This window comes from Pagrus major, chromosome 9 (assembly GCF_040436345.1).
Source record: "Pagrus major chromosome 9, Pma_NU_1.0".
NCBI classification, from domain to species: Eukaryota; Metazoa; Chordata; class Actinopteri; order Spariformes; family Sparidae; genus Pagrus; species Pagrus major.
In genome coordinates this window covers 15027685-15053317 of record NC_133223.1, presented here as the reverse complement: position 1 = coordinate 15053317, position 25633 = coordinate 15027685, and the positions used below count along the sequence as shown (strand labels likewise).

At 40.2% G+C, this 25633-nt stretch overlaps 3 protein-coding genes across 3 annotated transcripts; 2 read left to right on the top strand and 1 right to left on the bottom strand.

The window, feature by feature from the left end:
• The first annotated feature begins 262 nt into the window (after nucleotides 1–262).
• LOC141002510 (uncharacterized) lies at nucleotides 263–5469 on the top strand. Its single transcript, XM_073473864.1, has 6 exons — nucleotides 263–374; nucleotides 1917–2246; nucleotides 2333–2371; nucleotides 2486–2614; nucleotides 2713–2744; nucleotides 4142–5469. Exons 1-6 carry the CDS (start codon nucleotides 287–289, stop codon nucleotides 4448–4450), a joined length of 927 nt encoding a protein of 308 aa, XP_073329965.1. The 5' UTR covers nucleotides 263–286; the 3' UTR covers nucleotides 4451–5469.
• Nucleotides 5470–5548: 79 nt separating this feature from the next.
• On the top strand, nucleotides 5549–7824 carry LOC141002511 (B- and T-lymphocyte attenuator-like). The gene is made up of 4 exons (XM_073473865.1): nucleotides 5549–5908; nucleotides 6845–7174; nucleotides 7262–7300; nucleotides 7385–7824. Exons 1-4 carry the CDS (start codon nucleotides 5815–5817, stop codon nucleotides 7501–7503), a joined length of 582 nt encoding a protein of 193 aa, XP_073329966.1. The 5' UTR covers nucleotides 5549–5814; the 3' UTR covers nucleotides 7504–7824.
• A 6465-nt stretch (nucleotides 7825–14289) lies between these two features.
• LOC141001869 (OX-2 membrane glycoprotein) lies at nucleotides 14290–25274 on the bottom strand. The gene is made up of 7 exons (XM_073473011.1): nucleotides 25252–25274; nucleotides 24123–24172; nucleotides 23370–23690; nucleotides 20968–21297; nucleotides 17204–17488; nucleotides 15616–15717; nucleotides 14290–14373 (listed from the first exon to the last, which is right to left on the bottom strand). Exons 1-7 carry the CDS (start codon nucleotides 25272–25274, stop codon nucleotides 14366–14368), a joined length of 1119 nt encoding a protein of 372 aa, XP_073329112.1. The 3' UTR covers nucleotides 14290–14365.
• Between the last annotated feature and the right edge of the window lie 359 nt (nucleotides 25275–25633).

Genomic DNA, 25633 nt, shown 5'->3' with positions numbered 1-25633 from the left:
TGTGTCTCAGATTCAATATCGAGGATGACCTGAATCTGTGTGAATAAGTGTTTCTGTAAGGCTGTATTACAGAATTATATTTACAAAGATAACACACAAGATTCACTTTTCACACGTGTGCACATTGTGAACTGTTATTTAATGACACACTGAAATACACACATGTGAAAGGTGGTCTTCAGCTGTTCGTGGGAGGTCAGGAAGTGGTTAACTTGTGAACACAAGTGAAATGTGCCCCTGCAGCAGCTCCAGTTTCAGTCGATCTGTAAGGTCTCAGGTGAGGAAGATGTCAAGCCTAATGGACAAACTGCCACACGCCTATCTGCTGATATTTTACTGTGTCACATTTGTCTGTGTGTATGGAGGAGGTCAAGGTGAGCTGAACACTTTTATTTTGTTAAATGACTTTCAAGAGAGCAGGAGGGGATATTTTGAATGGATGGGAGTCTTTTAGTAAGAAGAAGACAAGAGGTTAGGTAAAACAAAAGAAAAGAAAGAATTACAGGACAGGAAAAATGGTTAAAACAGGTTGATTGGCACACTGTACGTACAATACTAGGGATGTCACAATATACCGATGTTGACGATAACCATGATATTTAGAATTAGATATTGATATTGTGTTAACAATTCTTGTATGATAGCGACTTGGAAATAAGACATTGCCTCTTAAATTATGTCCGTGTCTTTCTGGTCTCACTCGTGGCGGTTACAAACCTGAACGCTGTAAAACATAAAACACCCACCATAAAACTGAAAAATTAAGTGTAACTGCTCTTTTTGTACACTTTTGTAGAGTTACAGTTATGTGGTTACAGACTTTCTCTCTCTCCAACTCCTTACACTTGTATTTTGAGTGTAACTTATTTCCCAAAAAAGAGACAAAACAAACAATAACCAAAGTGGAAGATGAATTCTGTAGGATAAGATAATCGTGCAGTGAAAATGTGATGCCGCGACAGCCCTAATTTACACTATAATTTGTGTAATAAGAAATAAAACACTTAAAAATTGACATGATCTTAGTGGGTAGTGCCGTTGTCTACATGTAGATACATTCAGTTACAATGTATCCTCCAAAATAAAAGCATAAGGGAACATTTTAAATAGATTTAAGTGATAAATTCGACAAGAGAAAACAGTAACACCTTAGATTACGGGCCCTTTATCACAGTGTAATTATTTAGTATATATGCCATATTAATATAAATACTATTGGGTGTAATTGTATGAAATACACAATAAAACAAGACGGGAAAAATTCTGAAAATGGGGTGGCAGTGATGGATTATATTAGGTCCAGTTTGTAAGATAGTTAATTGTGAGTCTCATTCTCAACTCATCGAATACTGGCGCTTTTCACTGGTGGACTCAGAGGGGGTCCAGAGGGGGCGATCGCATCAAAAAGAGCCCTCTTGGTAGATGAAACATGATAAAGTGTCCTCTGGGTGCTCTTCCACTCCAATAGTTCATAGTTTCTGATGTGTTTTATTACAGAGGTGCAGTAGTTGTAATCACATGATAAAAAATCTAACTATTTCACTATAAACTTTCTGCATGCTAGTGCTCCACCACATACAGCTTGTGCCCTTTTTATTTTTTTGCCCCTGCACCTCAAACTTCCTGAGGCCACCACCAACACTTTGGGTTGGGAGGTCAGGCCAGCCATCAACCTAAAGTGTCAATATTTGAAGAGTTGGGATTGAGACTCAACAATCAACTGCTTTACTTATTGGACCTTTAATTGAACAAATTGCATAATTTTTAAAAAGTCTTAATATATTTTGAAAAAGCTAGATTTCCTGCATTTAAACAAATATTTTGTAGATGTATTTAATCTACTACAGTAATGAGAGACACTTTCCTGTTATCTTGTATTAGTTCTTCAATTGATGAACAGCTTCTTTTTCTTTTAGACGTGTCTCCTTCATGTGAAGTTGGGCTGCTGGTCCGGAGAGGCACGACATGGACAGCAGCCCCACAACAACGTGTGACAGTCAGGTGTCCTGTCAACGACTGCGGGGAATCACTCAATGTCACCTGGTGTAAACTGAGTGACACAAACATATGTGAACGGATTAATGATACAGAAAATGTACAACAGAATGACAAACACGTTAAAGATGAACTGATCTCATTTTTGACTTTCAAACGGATTTCCATTCATGACGACGGCCTGTACGTATGTACTTTGAAAGGATACAAATATGAGGTGATCAGTCACTCCATCAACATCTCAGTGTCAGGTAGGCAGTTTTTTATCCATCAGTGCCAAAATGTTCATTTAGATGACTTCAAGTGTTCATTCTTTATTCTTTCCATCAATCTACAGACTTCTACCAGGGGGTTAAAACGTCAATCGATACAACAGGTAAGAACCTATATTTGTTGAATCGTTGTACAATCTTGTGGTGGAAGTTTTGTTGTATTGTAGAATTTGAATGGGGACACACTAGGACTACTGATCTTGTCTCTGCTTTTGTAGATGAGCCACCGAGTGTTGCTGGTGATGAGGATCTGTCCTGGCTGCCCTACTTCTACATCTGTGTTGGCATAGCTCTTCTGGTCACTGCACTGATAGTGTTTACCCACCTGAGTTTTTATGGCAGGAAACGTAAGAGATTTAGCATTTATTCACAGTCAGTTACTGTGATAACATTTCTGGATCTTACCATCTAACAATGGAGCATTTGTTTCATGTCTTCTTCACAGGAATACTGACTATCAACCACAACAACGGACAGGTAATGTGAAGTTAAAGAAATGTTTTGAAATTTTGGGAAACAAATTTAGTCACTGTTTTGCTAAGAGCCAGTTTTTACACGTTTGTTTAAGTATGGATTAGGGCATAACTCAGGTCTTTAGCAGCCTGGAACTTAATTACAGCTTGTTTAATTCAATAATTTCATTCAATTAAGCACTCAACCCCAAAAACTATTTTTAAAAAAAGTATTGTTTTTCGAGTCTGTTTCTCAAAAAAGTTGATAGGAGGTGTGATGCAAGTAATAGCAGGTAATGTTGTGTTTTCCTGTCTGGCTTCATGGTGGCACTGTCTCACTGTTACTATGAGGAAATACAGGCATAGTGATTTTTATTAGCTCACTGAATAACAAAGCTAGCTCTGAAACAGTCCTCCTGAGAGATGTTAAGACTGTTGTGGGAACCTTTTCAAGTTATCTCCAGTACCTCATTTTTCTTGGCCAAATTTCCAACTTTGGAAGCCAGAAGATCTCAGGTACTTGGTCTTGGTCTCCAGACACAGAAGCTTCAGCTGGTGAAATGCCTTGAAATGTCCACGATCAAGTGGCTAACTTTGTTTGCAACTTGATTGGTAGTTGCCAGTCTATGATAGGTTATAGTAGTCTAGGTGTAAGTTAGAACAGTATAAACCTGAGATATAACAGGCTACAGTGAAATATGTTAATGAACAGTGGCGGACTCAGGATGTTTTAGGGGCAGGGACCAAACAAATAAAAAGGGCACCCACTGTATGATGTGCCTGTGAGGGACCAGCATGCAGAAAAGGCATCAGAAGGCCGCCCTAGAGGGCACTTCATCATCTTTTAGCTGCAGTACCACAGGGGCATCCAACAGGGCACTTTCGCAGTGTTTTTTCAAACGCCACCAGTGTCAATGAATAAAAGAATGTTTGCCTGACCTCTAAAAACTTTTTGTAAAAAACTTTATAAATATTTTTTGTGCTTGTTATTGTAAGTAAGAAGTTTCCAAGCAATTTGATTTCAAATGGGCAATGTTTTAATCTGTGTTAACTGCTGGGTCGCTATAGACCCAAGGTTTGTAGGAATGTTTGACAGAAAACGACTGAGTATTTAAAGGTTAATTAGTGAGCCTTGGAGGTGCTGATAGGTGATTTTGTTACCTTCGAACAGAGCCAGGTTAGCCTCTGTTTCCAGTCTTAGAGATAAACTAAGCTAAGCAGCTGCTGGATTTTAGCATCATTTCAAATTTAAGCTTGTAGACATTAGAGTGGTATCAATCTTCATTTTACTCTTGGCAGGAGAATTAATTTCCCAAAATGTTGAACTATTCCTTTACCCTAGATGTACAAGAGTCATAAAGGTGTCCAGCAAGAGTACTTGATTGGCTTTAGTAACCTTGTCCTGGTGTTTTGGTTTCAAAGGAGATGTCCAATCATACGATACCCAACCTCCCCAAGGAGAGTTCTCCTTCCTCTCTTTTCCTGCAAACCCCCTTTCGGAATGACATCCACCCTCCAAGTCCTGCAGAGAGACCACCATCTCAACCACCCCTGATGACCAGTGGGAACCAGCAGCCTGCTGTGGGGAACACAGAAAGCTGTGGGGAAGTGCCACACCGTGCAGTGTACGCTGTCATCAAGCACCAGCAGTCTGGGGTAGCTGTCGGAGAACAGCACACTGCGACTGTACAGAACAAAAAGGCAGAAAATGCTGTTGGTAATGTTTCCTGAACATTTCTGATTTGTCACAGACACATGCAGATGAAAACATGCGCGGAAAAGTATGTGGTGGTGTCATGGAACAGGCGGAGGGAAAGCGATCAACCTCACTGCCGAGGAGGGGAACGGGGGAGGCCTGTGGTCATACAGATACACAGTACTGTAATCTTAAATAAAACTGGCTAGGCCAGAAGCAGCACTGCATTTCTTGTTATTCTCATATATGCTCCCCCCCCCTCTAGTTATTTCATTAGGTAACTTGGAGGGCTTTGCTTGACTTATTCAATTTTATTGGCCAATACTTTGGGGATTTGTATTCAAAAAGCCAGTGGGTGAGTAGATTTGCCATGTACAGTACAGACACTGGATACTTAATGTAGATTCTTCTGTCTCATATGAAGAATACTGTTTGCAAGGCTCTATATCTTGTAAAATAAAAGTAAATGCAGCATTACAATATAATCCTTGGCTGATGTGTTACTGTGTAAACATTTTGTTCTTTTAAAGCATATAGATGTGGTGTCCTTCATATTTATTTTTGCATTCCTTTCAGGGGAGATCACTGCTTTATTCTTTAGAGAAATAATTTGTTCTTTGTGAAAGAGACTCTTATGACATTAGGAACCAACATACTGACTCATTTTCTATCCCACATACAGACCTCTGTGTTAACGGAAACGCAGTACCTGGCCTGTCAGCCGCTCCAGTGTGGTTTACTGTGAATGTGCAGGAAGTTACCGTAAGGGGGTATCGGAAGATTTCTGTCATCAACATCGTTTGTGGTTGAGCAGATGTCCCACCACTGCTGAAACACACTTGGTATTACATACTGAGATACTGTTTTACTTCAGGAAGTGGTCTGGTCATTATGGCAATCACAGGTTCAGCAAGATAAATAACATACAAGAAGGAGGAGTAATGATTGGCTGTAACTAACATAAACAGTTAACAGGAATAAAGAGAGAAGAAGATCAAGAGGAACAAATGATTGGCCAAAACTATTTTATTAAAGACAATGATATGTCACAGTAGACCATGGGGTTGTCGTCCCCAGGTTTTTTGGCCCTTTCACCCCTTCATAGAAATCAATATCTACCTGTGACAGACAAGTTGTAAGCAGTTGGATGAAACAGTGATTTTCCCTCTCAGATTGTTCAATTTGAAGGATGCTAAAAGGCGATAAAAGCAACATTTACAAAAAAAAAGTTAAGGTAAGTATCGATTGTCCAATGTGTTGTTGACATATTGACGCACACAGATGTGCAGGATGGTCTCCGGATGTATGTAGAAGGTCAGGAAGTGGTTAACCTGTGAACATAAGTGAAATGTGCCCCTGCAGTAGCTGCAGTTCCAAATGATCTGTACGGTCTCCGGTGATGAAGATGTCAAGCCTAATGGACAGACTGCCACGTACCTATCTGCTGGTATTTTACTGTGTCACATTTGTCTGCATCTATGGAGGAAGTCAAGGTAAGATGCAACACTCACTTATCTTATATGACTTTCAAGTGAGCGTGAGGGAACATTTTGAATAGAGTAAAGTCATTAACTTAAGGGGAAAAAGTAAAGCTTTAGATTACAGCCTGTAAATTGCACTGTAATTATTTAGAGTACGGTATTTGAGGCATTAGTCTCACACAGACAGACCTATCTTCACACTACGTTTCAGCACTGAGACAGTGCGGGAGAAGTGAGGTATATGTAGAAGCTAAGAGTTTAAAACAAATATATTATATGTGAATAAGTAGTTTATTTTAATCACCATGTATTCATTTAATAATTAGCATTACTAGGTAACCAGGGGGAAATTTATTTTGAAATTATTATATTACCGTACATATTATTACAGTTTGTGACCAGGCAAAGAGGGCTTCTTCATGTCGTTTTACTGTCAGAACTTCTTTTAGCTCGCTGGTCCTCAGTATGTACAAGATTTATTTAACATGTTGGCCTACTGGGTAATTAAAAGAGTACTTACATGGTACAGATTGCAACTCTCTTACCTTCTTGTACATTTCCCATTATAAGTGGTCAGTAAGAATATTATTGGTATGTATTAAGTATTTACGCTGTAATCTGTGGGCTGGAATGTAAAAGGTTAAAAAGAAAACTATAAAATAACAAACATAGTAAACCATCAAAAAGAAAACAAAAGGTAGACATAATGACATGTTTACATCTTACTAGCTACTGTATACTAAATTACAGAGTTCTTATTAAGTATTAATGGGGTATCATTAAAACAAGTATTGGGTACCTATAGTACATTACAAATAGAAATAAAGAAAGATAGTTTTAATATATTTAGACAACATAACAAGACTTCTTGCATTGACAGGTTGACCAAAAACAAACAATTGTTAGAATTAACTTAAGTGTTCTTGATTTTTTTAATTATCATTTTAGACGTGTCTCCTTCATGTGAAGTTGGGCTGCTGGTCCGGAGAGGCACGACATGGACAGCAGCCCCACAACAACGTGTGACAGTCAGGTGTCCTGTCAACGACTGCGGGGAATCACTCAATGTCACCTGGTGTAAACTGAGTGACACAAACATATGTGAACGGATTAATGGTACAGAAAATGTACAACAGAATGACAAACACGTTAAAGATGACCTGATCTCATTTTTGACTTTCAAACGGATTTCCATTCATGACGACGGCCTGTACGTATGTTCTTTGAAAGGATACAAATATGAAGTGATCAGTCACGTCATCAACATCTCAGTGTCAGGTAGGCAGTTTTTTATCCATCAGTGCCAAAATGTTCATTTAAGATGACTTCAAGTGTTCATTCTGTATTCTTTCCATCAATCTACAGACTTCTACCAGGGGGTTAAAACGTCAATCGATACAACAGGTAAGAACCTATATATGTTCAATTATATTGTTAACTTGTAATGGATGGAGGACTATTGCTTAAACTGTCCTTCTGCTTTTGTAGATGAGCCACCAAGTGTTGCTGGTGATGAGGATCTGTCCTGGCTGCCCTACTTCTTCATCTGTCTTGGCGTAGCTCTGCTGTTTGGCGCTCTAACACTGTTAACTATCCTGATTCCTTAAGGTCAGAAACTTAAAAATAACAATGTGATGACATTTCTAGATCTTGCCAAGTGACAATGGAGCATTTGCAAATGATAGCTGGTAATGTTGTGTCTTGCTTGGACTGTTGAAACTTTGCTTGGACTCCTTGTGTAATGGGATCAGTCAGTCTTCCCTGTCTCGTCTTCAACTTGTCCACAACGCCAAAGCCAGGCTCCTGAGAGATACCTGGAAGAGAGAACATTTCACCCCTATTCTGGCCTCTCCACTGGCTGCCAGTAAGGTTCAGAATGGATTTAAGGTTCTCCTGTTTGTTTCCATATCTATATGTGAAATAAAAATAAATTCGGCATTGCAATATAATTGTGTCCGTAATGTTTACTGTTGCATTTCTTCAGAGAGGATCACTATTTTATTCTTTATAGAAATATTTTTTATTCTCTGAGGAAGAGACTGAGATAACATTATGAGCAAACATACTGACATGTCCGACATTTCATCTGCACATTTTTCTGTCACACGTACAGACCTCTGTGTTTTTCACAGCCACTCATGGAAACATAGCACCTGGCCTATCAACAGTCCACATAAGTGTGGGTGTATACATAGTGTCAATATACAGGAAGTTAAAAAGTATCAAATGTTTACTGTCATCAACAACAACAACACCACCACCCCCCCCCCCCCCACCCCCACCACCCCCACCACCCCCCCCCCCCCTTCCAAACACAGTTGGTTTCGGATACTGAGATGCTGTAGTACTTCAGGAAGTGGTCTTATAATGATGGTGGTCGCACGTTCAGCAAGATAAATAATATACAAGAAAGATGTTTGGCGGTCAGACACGAGTTGTAAGCAGTTGGACTAACAAGTTTTCCTCTCAGGTTAATCAATCGGAAGGAATTTTTAAGAGTCAAAAAGAGGAGATGAAAGCAATATTTACAAAAAAGTTACACACTTTTTTTTTAAACATAAATTTACATAAATGTTACATACGTTTATTTTCATACATCATCTTATGGCCCATCAGATTTATCCCGACCGTTATGTTGCGATCCAAGCCTGTCCTCATTAGAGAAACGGCCAAACAGCTCAAAAATGAAAGCAACTTTTTATGACCCATATTTATGTTTGTTGTCTTGAGGAAGTGAAGTGTTGTGATATAAAGAGTGAAAAGTCCATAAAGGGAGGGTCGGGGATGGATGCACAGGACTGTTGTTGCTGTAGTATACAGTGGGAAAGCAGATGATAACTGTGAGTCATTCAACTTATTAACTTAGTTAGTAATGTGATGTGCATAATGAAACGTAAGTAACTTAGGTAACGTAGATACGTTTGTAGGGGAAGTCTCAGAAGTAACGTAGTGATTTTAACCCAAATGTTTTCCTTAACCTAACCAAGTAGTTTAAGTGCCTGGACCTAAACAAATTGTTTTCTTGCCTTAACTGCAACTGTGTGCCATGTTGTTTTCGTAGCGGTGATATACATTGTATGGGAGTTGCTGACAATTGACTTTTTCAGTCGTTTAAGTATGATGTGTTGTGGGAACCACATACTGTAGATGACTATATCTAATCATTGCTGTCAAGGAGACTGTGCTCCATGAAACCATCAGCAAATGTACAATCAATATTCAGAAATCAAAGACATGTTTAATATGTGCTAATCGGTCTAATGGTCCAATACCCATGATTGCTTCAATATTGAGATAAAATGTAAACATAAACATAGAAATCTAAAGTTGTATTCTTCCATGATTTATCATTATTAATGGTGAAACATTGCTGATATTTGTGAGGATTACTGCAAAACAAGGCCATAAATTTCCGTTTTGAACTGATTAGGTAACAATCTGGCCGCCAAACCAGAAATACCACAACATATCTTCATAAACACTGTAGACCTCAGACTGATTTGTTTGATTTTCAATCTGGAGGAAAAATCTCACTCAGAGTTGAGAACAGAATCAGAAATGTTCCCATATGGACCTGTTCACCTCATCCAACCCCTAAGATAACAAATCACCCATCACTGCTCATCATGCTGAATACACAGAGCGTGACCTATTGACAAACATGCTGATAATTCAGTTTTGTTTGGATGACATCCAGCGGAGCAAATCCTGCAAATCCTGACGCTTTAATCCATTTATAGATGCTCACAAAAGTTCCTTTCACTGAAAAATGGCATGTGGAAAAATGTCAAGAAATGCTCCTGAATAATGTGACCCTGCTGTCACATTTCTTACTGCATGCTCACCGAGGAGAGGGAGGTGAAAAGTTTAAAAGTAGCATACATGCTTTATGTGAGTCCTGAACATCATGTGAAATGAGTCGGTGAACTTTTCTGTCTCTGAGTGGAAATTTTTCATCTCGACAAGCGGCATCTGGTAGTTACAGCCCACTCACAACTTCTGCTCTTATAGTCTCTCTCTCTCTCTCTCTCTCTCTCTCTCTCTCTCTCTCTCTCTCCCTCTCTCTCTCGCTTTCACACACACACACACACACACACACACACACACACACACACACACACACACACACACACACACACACACATCAGTAATTGTTTTTTTTGCTCTGGTGGACAAAGCCGTGGTTTAGACGGCGGAGAGACAGAGAGCGTGGAGGCTTGTGCGAAGGCAGCATTTGACGCAGGCCTGATTAGATCGAGCCTGAGGTCACTCAGACAGTGTGTGGACTTCAAAGTCATCTGACAAGTTGTAGAGGAGTGAAGAATGCTTGTGGTCCTACTCCAAAATCTCCCAGAAAAATACGGTTGTTGTATCTGTAGGATTTTTAAACAGAAGTGGATCAGTGGGGTTTTTAGTGTATGATGAGGACATGTGTGTAATTCAAACAAAAGAATCTGGAGGGTCTCTTTGACCATAAGTTGGAATTTTAAAAACCAAGCACATTGAAGTAAATTTTACGTTGGTTATTTGGGTGTGAGTTGCTCACTTTTGGAGATACTGGCCAAAGAGATGTCTGCCCTCTCTCTAATATAACAGAACTAGATGACACTCGGCCCCAAAAGCACGAAACAAAAATAAAAAATTACATTTGAAAAACTCAACAGCAATGTCTCTTACTTGAAGTCATGACCAAGATACTCACTTAATACTCACTCGACTAAACAAGTCATTTATTCATTTTCTGATTGTGGATTCTCAGTTGAATAAAGAACAAATGATATACAGATTCACAGACCTTGTTGTGAGCAGTTTATCATTCTTTCTCTTTTTCTTTCTTTCTTTCTGTCTTTCTTTCACCCCCCGATTGTATCACCGTAGGTTGTCCTGAGTGTGAGGAAGCTTCACACTTCTGTCTCTGCAGTGATGTGGTTGGTGTGAGTGCCTCAGAAGAGAGAAAATAGTACCTAAATGAAACTGCCCACAACAAGATAATCTTGAGTAACCAAGTCATGATTTCTGGAAAAAGACATTGCTGTTGAGTTTTTCAAATCTATTTTTGTTGCGCTTTGAGCATCACAACAAATTCCGTGTAGTTCCATTATAGGTGAGAGAAGGCAGATATCTCTACGTGGGATATCGCCAGAACTCAGCAACTCACACCAAAACAATCTAGATGGATAAATTGCACTACAGATTTAACATTAAATGTTAGGCCTGCAGTTCCACTTTGATCCAGAGCAACATACAAATGATTTTTTTAGGATTTTATTGTTTTGTTCGAGGACACTTTATAGTGTTTTGAGTTATTCTTCTGTATGTTTAACCTTCAGCCTTAAGTAACAGTAACATTAATCAATCCACCCCGTCTGAACACCTCACTGCAGCCGACCTGAACACCCGCACTCTCTTTCCTCACATGAACTCGCTTGACTATGAAAAGCAGACACAAGCAATAACACATGCATACCTTTCAGGGGAGCGAAAAGGTTTCAGTGCTGAATCTTCAGGGACTAGATCCTAAACTCTGACTCTGGAATTTAACCTCTAACACACACACACGCTCTCACAACACATACAAACAGACTTGGAAAAGATACAGTCAGGTCAGTGACACAGTGAAAGTTCAGCCGAAAATGAAAATTCATTCATTATTGATCCACATGCCAATAGAAAGTTAAGGTTAAAGGTCATATTGATAACATTTCTATGTAGACACATTTTTTTTAAATGATTTAAAAAATATCTCTTTTCCTTAAAACATTATTATGATTGTGAATCAATAATTTTAAGCATCACAGCAAAACAGCTTTGCAGCAGTCTCCTAAACAACTGACGTAGATGGAGACTTCGGAAGCCAAAGCCAGATAGATTTGAAAAGACGTTATTTACACCTAAAGCCAAAATCTTCCCTGTAGCTGCTAAAAGCCTTAGTGTGCATTTTATCTTTTCAAATCATTTTGGGATTTCAGGTCTTCTGGAGATTTGGGTTCCGCTAGACGAGTATTATGGAGCCATTTTATAGTTTTTTGGTTGTTACTGTTGTTTTAAAACAAGTCCCCAGCTACTTCAGTTGTTAAGGAGAATGCTGCAACGCTGTTTTGCTGTGAGGCTCCAGAAATGTGGACGACAAAACGTCACTCAACTTTCCATCTGCATGGGGGTGAGTAGATAATGACTGAATTCTTATTTTTGGCTGAATATATCCTTTAAAACCTTCTAACACAGTGAGCAGCAGTGCTAAAAGCTTTTGGTTTTGCTTTAAAATGTACAATACAGATTTTTACAAGATTATTACACACACATTTATGATGAGGACAACCATGTTATCCAAATGTCAGCAATCTTAGACGTATGACTGTAATGCGATGTTATTATAATAATATTATATGATGTTATCACACACACACACTCACACATTATATGAGTGTATATACAGTAAGTGCTGAGTTAAATACACATACATATATCTAACCAAGGTAATAAATACTTTGTTATCCCTGCGCTTACGAACACATCTGAACAGAATTGGCCTGCGCTGCCGGCTCTGTGTGTGCGCACAACATGTGTGTGTTTTTGCTCTGCGAGGTTCATCATAACCCGTCTGGCTTGGGATGAAAAAGGACCCAAAATATGAGCATCTGGGAGCCAGGTTTGGCAAAGGAATTTGATGTTTTTCTGAGGAGTACAAAGCTGAGCTCCAAAAGATGAAAGTTAAAACATTAATAATGATTCAGAGACTTGTCATTTTTAATATTTTTATTAATCTGTTTGTTGCATTTATTACATCAACACATTTCTTCTCCTTGTTCAGGGCTGATACTAAGCTACATTTCCATATATTTAAACTTTTTTTTTCTGAAAACACATTTCAGAGTTGTTCTAATGTCTGAGCTCATGAGTGCTGTATGCATATAATTAAAACATGCAGACAGAGAACCCTTATTAATAGTGAGGAATGTGATGTGCCCGATTAAAATACTAGGCTTGAAGTCTGATAACCTGCATGTCATTCTGTTGATAACTTACAGATTCATATCATATGCTTTGATATAGAAGATTATTTCAGCATAAAGCTTTTTCTTAAATGCCCCTGTACACATGCAAACACAATATATCCCAAAAGTCCCATAACAATTTAATTCTGGGCATTCAGGTGCCACAAATCCAGAGCAACATACAAATTCTTTTAGTTTGTTTTCTTCAAAAAGTCTGAAAGCAGCACAGTGGCTCTTCTGGCTCTTTAACCATTATCAAGCCACTAAGCTGCTCCCATCACAGTCAGACCTGTACACTCACATCCTCACACACATGTACGCGACTGACTCTATCATGTAGACAAGCCACAAGACACGCATTCCTCTTAGGGGCACCAAAAAGGTTTCAGCGTTGCTTCCTCAGGGAATTATTTTAAGCTATCTGACCGTGGAATCTAACCTCTAACAACACACACACACACACACACACACACACACACACACACACACACACACACACACACACACACACACACACACACACATATTCTCTCACAACACACTCAAACAAACTTTGAAACATGTAGAAAAGTTTGCAGTAGGCTTTAAAGACAACAAAGTATTCAGCCCTCTTAGTTGAACTCATGAAGAATGTCCCCGACCCCACCCAGTTTTAAAAACACACAGAAGTGATGGACGGCTTTGACTGAGGTACAAGACGTAAAACCTTAATGGTGGGCTAATAGGGCCAATTAGCTGTGTTATCTAAAGGATAAGGCTGGCCATATTTTATATTCAAACTTAGACTTTCAGCATTAAAAAAGGCAAAATAGTTTCCTCAAACAGCTGGGCACTGTAGGTTTTAGAAAATGTTACCAGAACAGGAGTAAATTGTGAATTTGTTGGGGACTGCTTTTGGCCGCGGATGAATACACATTTGGTGGCGACGTATAAACTTAATCAATGATTAATGTGTTTTAAATAGTTTTTGGACTACAACAGAGCTCTGTGTCTCAAAGCAATACGCTATATCAAGCTTTGGCCACACAGACAACAGGTTTTTTAGTCTTTTTATTGGATTTGTTGGATGATAAAAAATAAAATATCGCCAGACTTATCCTTTAATGATCAATAGGGGACAAACAGAGAGAAGTTGGCAATATGCTGTTACAGCAAACATACACTGACTCTGCTGTGTTGAGGAATGTGTGGCCATCAACTCAAATCAATTACAGAACCAGAGAGAGAGGAAAAAAAAGATTCACTCAACATTTCCTCATTGACTTCATGTGAGGACAGCCTGGAGATTATATAAGAGTCAGGTGCAGAGGCAAGAAGAGCAGAGATGAATGTCGTTGTACAGTTGGTGCTCGTAGATGGGATTGTATTTGACATCCTGTGGAGGTGTGTCAGAACATCTTCCCTTTGTGACACGATGCTGCTGCTGGGAAACAATCCTTCCTCTTCTTTTCAGCTTCTGGTCTCATCTGGAAGATTAATCAGCTGAAAGAAAATGTTCAAGTAATACTGGGTAGATATAACCTTATCAACTGTCTTCATTTATGTTTATAACTAACATTCGCATTTTAACACGACTTGCACTTAGCACTGACCTATAGATTGGTCCATAGATGTAAGGTTTGTAGTTGGACCCTCTTGGGCAGTGTTACTGTAAATGCTCTGTGTCTAGCTGATTCTCATTGGAGCTGAGCATAAAAACTGGAACGAAATAATCTATTTCGTTCCAGTTTTTATGCTCAGATCAGATCAGAATTATAATGTATAGGTCAATACTTAATGCATCTTAAGATAGAAGACAGACAGATAGTTCCTCATGCTGTACAATACAATCATATAGCACTACTGTACAGATCCATGGTTGTCATCCTTCATGCACAGACAGAGAACACTGATGAGGTGTGCGATTAAAGTGCAGATGGAGTGCAGGTAGCAAAAAATGAAGCTGGCTGTCTTTTCTCATATGTTGATGGCATAAACATGACATCACTTATTTATTGAGGCTTTTTCCTTTTTACCAAAATGTATCCCATCGCCATTAGCTTGTAGGCGGTTTCCATGGAAAGTCACTGTGAAAGTAACGGGGGGAAACGATTATGGATAACGCTTTCGACGCTCGGCGGAACTAGCAACAAAGTATCTTTGATCTTTGATCAAATTAACTTTCTAGGCTTTAGCAGCATTAGCTAAGTGGGCTAAGCAATAATAATAGTGTAAGTAGTATTTACACAATAAAGTTGTTAACTAAGATCCTCCTGAATGATTGATACACCATACCAGTCACTCTAAGAAAGATGATTAGCGTCCTATAAGGTGGATAGCTAGTAAAATAATAGCAGCAGGTTTCTTTGGATATCAGTTGGCAATCTCTTGGTTTACATTTTGGAAAAAAATATGTTTGAGGTATAATTTATCCAGTTTATTAATTTCTCCCTCGTGCTCTTTCTTCTTGTATGAATGTAGGTGACGGAGGTGTGGGTGGAGACCAACAATAAAAAACATCTAACTCTTGTTTCAGGGTCGTATCAACATAAATTCCCCACATTTAAGGAATTGAGAAGAATTTTGTCCCCAATATGCTTCCATACATCGGTATCTAAACGGCCCCAAGGGTGTGTCAGGTGTATAGTAGTATGATGCCTACCAACTCATTTATTTCCCTTAGTTGTTGATATAAACTTTGGCATTTCCAAACATGAAAATAACCAAGCGCTGTGCCGCACTCACCTTCTTTGCGCAGGAAACACTTCCAAAGGCAGAAGCAGAGGGACATGACCAACAGGGCTGCCACTGTAGTGACTGAGATCAGGATGGTGAGAGCCGTCCCAACTATGAGAGAGAAAGACAGACACACACAAAAATTAATAATCAGTTACAGTGTGTAAATCCTGCCCTTTCAGTGGTTAAATGTTATTAGGGTAAAATTTTCTGTTGGTATTTGTGTCTGTGTGCTGAACAGCCTGCGCTTGTCTGGACACTGCGTCTCTTTTATGGACCCTCACTTATTAAATTTGAGATTAACTATAGTGTTACTATCTGGTTTACCTAATGTGTACAGTCCTGAGCCATGAAACCAAGGTTAACTACAGGTTACCGGCAAACTAAAGCCGCACACATGGCACATATGAGCACGTTTACATACTGCCCATCAATAGCTGCATTAAAACGAATACAGGTTTTTGTTTTATTTTAGAAATTGTTGTATAGGGCAAATGGTACATTTGAGAACAAGTGATTTTGGCTTTCCTTTATAGTCTGACGGGAAAAATCTGAAAAAAGATGAGCACACACTGTCCTGACAGCTCCCCATAAATGTAAAGTGAGCAAAAAAGCTGAACAATCAATACAGACACAAACATCACTCACAGACTGAACATGCCAAAACAGACTGAACCTCACACATGACAAAGATTCAGTATAATCTAATATATTACACTGATGTTTGTTTGATGTGTGTGTGTGGACCTTAAATTGAATCGTTGCTGTTAAATTCAATTTACTGAGAGTTATCAGTACAATGTTCAGAACTTTCTCTGTCTTTTGTTGTCAGTTTGATTTTTGATCAAGCACCCGTCAAAGTTTTGTCTCAACCAACCTCTGTTGGCTTTGTTTAGCATTCTTAGTTTTAGCCTGGCGTGCTAGTAGTCTTCTTTTACAAAACACATCTTTAAGGGTAGTATTGTGTCTTTATTTTTACCAGAATACTGCGAAAGTACTTTATATCATCATTACTTAAAGGGTAACTCAACCAATTGTACCCATTAAAGTGTGTTTACAGGTCTTGGGGTGTATTACTGCATATGTTAAACAAAAGTAGTATAAAGCCTTTTGTGCCTCCAGAGGAAGCTGCATGTAATCTGATAAATTGCCTCCAGTGATGCCACTAAGTGGCTAAGTTGCATTGTGGGTAATGAAGGCGCCATGTTTGAAAAGGAAGCAGACTATCTGGTTCTGCTGAATCTGATCATTTCTTTTTAAACTGTCTATAATGAGTCCAACAGGAGCACAATGTTAGACCAGTGGACTGCTCTTAAAAACTGTGCCTTACCCACCATGCAATTTAGCCACTGAGTGACATCACTGGAGGCATTTCATCAGATTATCAGATTACATGCAGCTTCCTCTGGAGCCACAAAAGGCTTTATACTACTTTTTTCACACATGCAGTAGAACTCCCAAAGACCCGTCAACACACACTGTCTCCTGTTACCTTTTAGGTAATGATGATATAAACTATTTTTGGTGTATGCTGGAAAAAAAGACACAATGCTATCAAAAACTTCGAATAAAGAGGAGTTTGCAGACACAAACTCACTTTTAGTGTTCATGGATACAGCAATCGGTGACTCAAGCCCTTTGTGGTGCACCAAGCATTTGACGGACACGTCTTTCAGCAGCCCTGATTGGACAGTCAGTGTACTGATGACTAGGGTGGTCCCGTCTCCCTGCGGGAGCTGTGTCGTCACAGGGGGACCCATGGTGCGGTTATCCCTCTCCACGTTCCACACTATCTCTGCAGGGGGGCGTGACACTGACGTGCAGTTGGCTTCGATCACACCTGGAGAGGTAGTCTTGTAGCTCACCTGAGGTTTGGGCAGCACTGGGACAAATAAACAGAAACGGCTGGAATGAGTATCACAAAACACTGGAAGACATTTACTCACAAAGAAACTCGTCCTGAGATTTATACATTTGGCAGATATAACAGTTTCACTGAAATGCACTGAGGTATTAATTCATTCCATCAACTTCCTTTGTTCGGCCAGAATGGGCGAAACTTTCTGGAAATGTTCTCACATGATGATCAAACACTAAGTGAGAACACTGTGGGATGACAGGCATATGAGGTGTATTATTTTAATCCAAAAACTGGCAAAAATCCAGAGTGTAGTTTATTCTGTATTTACCTGTGAAAAACCTTGAAGCCTCTGGATCAGCTAAGGTATGTGAATTCCTGCCAACTTAAGATCCATAAGTAAATCTTTGGCTGTTTTCAATTCTCCATTCTTGGTGCTGACTGAGGAATGTGATACACTGGAATCGAGAACATTGTTGTTGGCAAGGACACGTTTAGCCACAGATATTTGGCCCTCAGAGTGTCTTCTCAGAGTTCTAGGTGGAGAACTTCACCCACTATCAGTCTGGATCAGATTTCAGGGTGGGTCAAACCGCAACAGGAAAAATTCTCCTAACCATCCAAACCATAATTCCCTGTAAATTAGCTCAAAACTAGTGTGAAATCTGGGCTCTTATTTTAAATTGAATTCCACTGTTACAGAGTATTTGGTCAGCAAACCTCCCCTGCTCATCCAGCAAAAGAGAAAAGACATTTTCTGGTATTCATGCCCGCTTTATCCGGACAGGACAGAGAACTTTATAAAGGGGTGGTCCCATCTGCTCGGTAAACACGCAGAGAGCAGGACCCTCCTGTTCTGGTACCTACACTGGCAATGGTGGAACAGGGAACGCTACCAATCCCAGCACTCCTGGTGACGGTTTATACTACCAATAAGGCCAAATCATGAGACACGCTTGAAGATTAGAAACAGGCAAAGAGAGCTGCCTCGAAAAAAAGAAGTTGTGCAAGTGTGGTGACGTAGAGAGGAGGGAGGGGGGACTGCTACCTGCAACAGACAAAAACACTTGAAGAAGAAAATGACATTCTGAATACTAAATCTATAAAATACAAAAAAAAAGGAAGGAAACAAAAATGTGTATTAAACAAGTCCCACCAAAGTAACTGTTGAATATGTAGGCATACTAAAATTTCCAACAAAATACTTGTCATTGTTGGTACGGTGTTACAATAATAAGTGTCCCATAAACAACTGATGGGAACATTAATGGATGCTCACTTTAGGCGAGTAAAGCGAGTGCGATACTGTACGCTCAGAATGCATGGAACATATACGAGCTAGCTAATGTTATGACAAGAATTTAGCATAACATGGTGAGATGATAACCGTTTAGAAAATCTTTTTTTTCATGATATCATAACAAAGTTGTCTATTTCTGCTTTCGTTTGCCAACATTTGCTTATTGGTACATCCAGCAGTTACAGACCAACATTCACTATCTTTTAACTAACTTGGTCTTCAACAACTCCTGGAAAAATTGTATCCGTCTCTTTAGCAGCTAAATGCTCCACTATGTTCACCAGCTTGTCTTCCTGCTGTTTGGTGCTGCCATGAGACAATGAAACAATGCCATGAGACCGGGGAGAGTGAACCAAAAATGTTGTGGGCCACGCCACTAGACAGCTGACACTTGTTATAAAGCATTGTAAATCTGAGGGTAGCTCCCCTGTCACATTGTTCTTTGATACATTACTAAAAATAAAGATTATAACCACTTGAAGTAATTGAAATTTCTCAGCCAAATCAAACCCACTGGCAGCCTTTTTATTCTTCGTTACATCTTTTTTCTATTGTGTTCTGAGAGAAGTCCATTTTAGCTAACACTGTTTGTTGGCTGTGAGAGTGGGAGTAAAGGAGGGGGCATCACATCATCCAGAGTAGGATGGGGAGGGGGGTGTGCAAGAATAAATCACATTAATACTAATAGTGCCTCACTACCAGAAACACCTACTGTACTGTACAGTTCGATTTCAAACAAAAGCACATCTGTTTGTTGAGATTACTGTGAGAGAAAGGGAACGGGAGAAAAGTGTGAAAGCAAATGAGCAAAGAGAGAGCGAGACAAAGCACAGAGGGAATCACTGTCTGCTGCAAACACTGACACAGTCATGCATCAGGACCTCGCTCCCTGCCTCCATCCTTCTTTCCAATGCTCCATTCTTCACATGGACACACTGTTCTGTGTGTGTGTGTGTGTGTGTTAACAAATCAGCCCTGCTGCATCATGAAAACATTCAGCAGCTACGATCAGAAAGAAAAGATCAACATTCCTGGTCCACCTTGTTGAATCTCTTCGGACCTCATCCACATGCATCTCAGCCCTTCATTTTCCCCACAGGAGCCTGTCTCTGCAGCTCCTTTATCTACTGTAGGATATCTAATCAAAAACGACAGCCTTGTGAAAACGTGAATCAGAACAACCACTACCTATTTTTCAGAAAAAGAAAACATCTGCCGGTTAACAAAAAAGATACATTTATCTGCCAGACTTTTAGCTGTTTTCGCAGCGTGCCCTCAGGAATGTTGGTCAGTCTGTTGGTTCGACACTTAAAATAACACAGTAAAATATGTCAATTGGATGGATTGCCATGAAATCTGGTGTGTAATTTGATACAGACATTCATGACCCCCATATTAAGACTGCTTTTAACTCATGTGATCTCCTTGACACTTCACGCTTCCACTTGTCCAACACATGATAAATAACCATGGGTGTCGTGGTGCCGGAGCGCACCAGAGCCAACTTTTTTTCAGATATATTCTTGATTAACAGTGGCTCTTTCAGCGAGGATGGTGAGAAATGATAGTGAAACACTTCTTTATCATAACAACGGTTTGTATATACGCAATTCTGTGCCTTCTCTTTCTTGAATCTCAAATACAGACTAACGCCACCTGGTGGTACGGAGGGTTATTACCTCTCACGCAGGTGCAGAATGTACAAGCTAGTTGGCTGTCGGCTGTAGTCTTTGTGGCGTGATCAGCTGCAGCTTTGTGCCTGAAACACAGGCTTGGTGAATTAAACCAAGCCCCCAGGAAGAGCACCAGGCCAAACCGTGTAATTGCAACATCACGTGATGCGCAGTGGCCCAAAAAGACTTTTTCCTTTAAGGTTAAATTGTGAAAGAAGCAGCTGTAAAACGGTGGATACAATTTTTTGAGCGTCATAATCACCGCAAAAGACTCATTTGACTATCATAATTCGGTCCAATAAAATTTGGAAAGCCTAGTAGAGCCACGAGATTTAATTATTTTATTGAAATTGAGCTTTTAAATCTGGTAAATCTATCCTTTAATCCAGCCTCATGGCCTTTATTCCTTCATTTCATGATGCTACAGCTGGACCTCAAGTTTTCCTCCCCCTTTTTTGTTTGTGTGTGCCATACTGAAATCTAATACAGAGTACTGATCAATAATGGCTGGGTGGGAAAAAGATTTTTACCATAAGTGGCGAGGCAAACCGTGGAGCTCTTCTGCCCTTCAGCATGTGTGGTGTACTGGCAGGTGTAGCAGCCCTCGTCCTGGATGGCGACGGGCTGGATGGTGAGCTGACTGTCGGACAGGGAGGCACTCAGCCACACTCTCCCCTGGTACGGCGGCTCTATCATGGGGTCGCTCCGCTTTGCAAAGGAGGCCACCTCTGTGGAGTCTCCTTGCGCTGACGTGTGTCTCCATGTGATCTGCTGCACCTTTTCGGGCAAACCGTAGGAGCAGGAGAGGAAGGCCTTCTTGCCGCTCACTGCTGTCTTGTTGCTGTCGGCAGCGACATGCGCTGGGAGGAATAAAAGAGCCCACCATCCAGTGAAAGAGTGATGGATGAGGGAGAAAGGATAAGAAAAAGGAAGAGGGGAGGGGAGACAGAGGGTGAAAAACAGGACGATGCTAATATTCAGAAGTATGAGGCACCCAAACAGAAACCAGTCACTGGAATCTGCAGCAGCTGTTTCTGGTTAGAAGAATAAGCCCTCCTTCTCCCACTGCTCCACCGCTCTTTATTAACATGACTGGCTGAGCCTCAACAACTTGTGTTCAGAGGTTAGGGACGTCTGTAGTCAAGTATTTTCAGTAAATCCCCGCAGCAGATTGATATTCAGGTTGGAGGGAGGAGTAGCTGTCCCTGGAGTCTACTGGAGGGTTGGTTTTGTTTAATCCTAATGGGTGGGTGCAAAGGGCAGGCATCCAAAATCTGTTGTGCCATATTCACCACAGAGCAGCGGAGTGGGAAAAACTGTCAGTCTCTCACTTGTAATTCCCAGTCTGACATGTCAGGAATTCCTGATACCGATGATACCTCCCACTTTGTGAGAATAACTAGAGAGGTGTCAACAAGCTCTCAGTTAAATGGCTGCAAATGAACCACAGCTGGCAGAAAATAAAATCCAATATTAGAAGGCAGATCTGGTATTTTTTTTTATTTTGTCATTAGTGTACATATTTTGGTGTGTGTTAAAAGTGAAAATATTCTGGCTCTACCTGCTGTTTTTCCCAGCTGCTTCTCTGATATATGACCTCTCTACTAATCCCCTGATATTTCCACTTCAACACGGTGATTTAAGGGTTTATTTCAACCAGACCAGAGCTGGCGATTGCTGTAACAGTGAAAGAAAACAGTTTTGGTGAGCTTAATTTTGTTTCTGTCGAGTTTGTATTGAGTAGTGTGTTTTTTAATAATAAAATTACTGTTTTTGTGAGTGTAGTCTGGTGGATTTTGCGCAGCTGTTTCTGGTTTAACAAAAAGGTCTACTTTATCTCCGGAGGGATATTTCTAAATGAGCTTTTAGTGGAGGTACTTTGAAGGTCGAAGTTGACCTTGAGGATTATGTTATGCGACACAGACTGGTATGGGTGTAAAGGCGATCTTCTAGACCAAATTCAAAACTTTTTGCACATATTCAGTCCCTCCAGGAAGTTGCAATGTTTTGCAATTTGCAGTCCCTGTGAATTCTGCATGACCTTCCCAGTTAGCTTAATTGTACTAGATACCCTCATCCAGCCCACGCAGTATGTGGGCTGGATGAATGTGACTGGTGTGGGCCGGAACAATTTTGCAATTTAGGTAATCACAACATCACAATTTCCCAAAGGGACTGCCTATTAGTTCCCTTCACACCAAAATATGTAAACATAGGGCCCTGGTTTCAAAATACCAGAATTCTCCTTTAACTGTAATACAAATGATTGAGCTAATTTAGGTACACAGTGGGTTTCTATCCAGTTTTAAGAAGCTAATTCATATTTATCTGGCGCGGCTACAAGGCCACAGTGAACACTTGCAAATCAGAATAATGGGTGTTTTTTCATTTCTTTATATTCTGCTGACATTCTGCTCAAGTGACGGCTTCTCCCATCTGGTTCATGACTTGTGGCACAATAGCAGAGTCACTTCCTGGATAAAAAAATAATTTTTCATCTAAATCTCTCCTGTCAGAGTTGAACACATGTCAGAGACCCACAGCTGTGTTGTTCTTGCTTTATCACTGTATTTCTAACTCTGTCACATACCAGCATGTCATTCAGGACATGGTATGAACAATGGCTCCTTACTATTAGTCAATTTTGGCAGTGGAGATCCACGAAGCAAAGCTTATTCTACTGATGTTCACTTTAAATTGCTCTGGTAAAGGCACCAACTAAATTCCTTATATCTAAACAGAAGATGATCGTCAAACGATGACAGGAAATGAGAGATCACTATGTATTAAACTGTATCAGTACACTGCCCTGCATGAAGCTGAACTACACCCACCAGAGTGATGGTATGGGCTCTCAGGGTTAGAGATCTTTTCTAAACTGGTCGTCTTTGCTTATAAAATCGAAGCTGCTGTCCTTAATGGACTTACTCACAGGTGACAGTGAGGCATGTCTGCCCCTGCTTCGAACCGGACGGATGCATGTCAAAGATGCAGGTGTAGCAGCCTTCATCACGGAAGCCCACCCGGCGGATGGTGATAGCCGAGGTGTCTTTCGGGGAGGAGAGGAGCTCCACGTGCTGCTGTCCGCTCACACTGTCTCTCTGGCCGGGCAGGTAGCTCAGCAGGGTCTGGTTCTGGACATCCAGCCAGCGCACCTGCCTCAGAGACTCACCTCGATCCCTCGAAACACTGCAGGTCAGATTGAAGGGCTTCTCCACTGGAGCTACCAGACGCTCCGGAGCTGTTACCCTGCCTGAAACATACAACCAATATTTACAGGTTCAATATGTACGAATTTTGGGTGAAAACATTCAGAAATTGACAAAACATCATCAACAGAATGTAAAGAAACTACAATTCTGATGTTATCTACTGAAGTCAGCATGCTAACCAGCTAGCCATGTTCCCGCCCAATGCTCCCGTGCAAGCGGTATAAACACCAACATTCCCCCGGTTCTACAAGCCCCAGATCTTGATCGCTAACTGCACGGCTAACTGAGCTAACTAGCTAACAGCAGTTACAGTAAGCAGCAGTTAGCAGTTGCTCTGGTGATGCGCTGCCCGCTATTTGTTTTGAACTGACAGGCGGCAAATTCTTACATATTGCACCTTTAAAAAAAACAACTAAAAAAACATTACAATATGATGTGACGGGAGTTCTCCAGTTGAGTTTTTCCATACTCACCCTGCAGTCTTCCCACCATCAGTAGGAATAAACACACCTGCAGACCTTTCCTCATCATCTTCTTCATTGCTCATTTAACAGGGAGGAGGAGGAGGAAGAGTGGTACTGAGGTGTGGAAAACATTCAAGTTATCGTCTTCAGCCCAACATGAACTTTTGATCCAACAGAGATTCAGAGAGACTCTTGAAGTGCTAACAATTTACCCCAGCTCTTCGAGCCAAGTCAGCTCCTGTGGTCACCAGATGTTGTCCAACACACTTAAACTATTCAGTGGGACGCAAAATTATCTCCTCTTAACTATACTGTGTATCATCCAGTGTAGATGGATTTTCAAATAAACATTCACTAGGTGTCAGAGACCTCTTAAAACCTCTGAACAGACTTTTTTTGTCTGTCATTTCTCAGAGGTTTTGTGTTCCAGGTTAAAATCAACACTAATACAACAACTTTTAATGAACTACACCACAGATACACAACAATTACAACACAGTTTGTGATTTACTGGGATGATCTGTACTTAATCAAGAGATTTGAGGAGAAGTGAATTATCTGTCACACGTTTTCTATTCCCTGTGTCATATAAATGAAATTATACAGCCATGAGGCTGAGACACTCACCTCTACTTGTCCTGAACGTAAACAGCTGAAGATGTTCTACCTCTGCAACATCTCCCCCGTCCTTATGACCCAGCAGTCTTTTGAAACATCACTCCAGAACGAGCGAGGGACTATTTTTACTCATCCGACTGTTTTCTATTCTGCGCACCACCACCAGCACAATGAACACCAGCCGGCGGCAGCTCCAACCTCCAGTTCACTGGATGGAGTGGAGGTGTCGAGGGCAGGCAGAGCCACTGAGTGTTGGGCTAACAGCGCCCTCTGGTGTCTGATTGTTGTGTGGTTAAATGGCTAAATACAGTAGGAAACGGCAGAAACAAAACATTGTTATTTTTTCCAGAAGAAGACATGTCAGACATGAACACAGGTAGCCTAATTATTAAAAATAATTCTTGAAAATTAAAACATGAAAACAATGTGTGATATGAAAATGCATTCAGAAGCATGTTTTCGTAATAGGCGAGCATTTGAGTAAAATCGGTAAGTTGAAAATTAGTGTTACAGCGTTAACAAAACAGAAGAAACACAAAACATTGCTTATAATCTTAAAACCTGGGTTAGTAATGAAACAGTGTGAAGATAAACGCACACCACTACAATAAAATAACAAATAACCGAGTCAGAGCTAAATGAAATAGGTCTAATTGAGTGACCTGTATCCTCATTGCAGCTCTCTTTAACATTAAATATGCATGACTAAATAAACAACAACCACATCTAATGTTTAGTAAAACATTCTTCCACAAAAAAACAGAAATTCTCATGTGAAATAACCCAAACTGCTCCAAATTTAGAAGAAATCATGTTCATGTAGGACTCCACCGCTCATATAAAGAGGTTGATTGAGACATGTTGTTGTCAGGGCCTTTAAAGACACACAAATATTTAAAAGT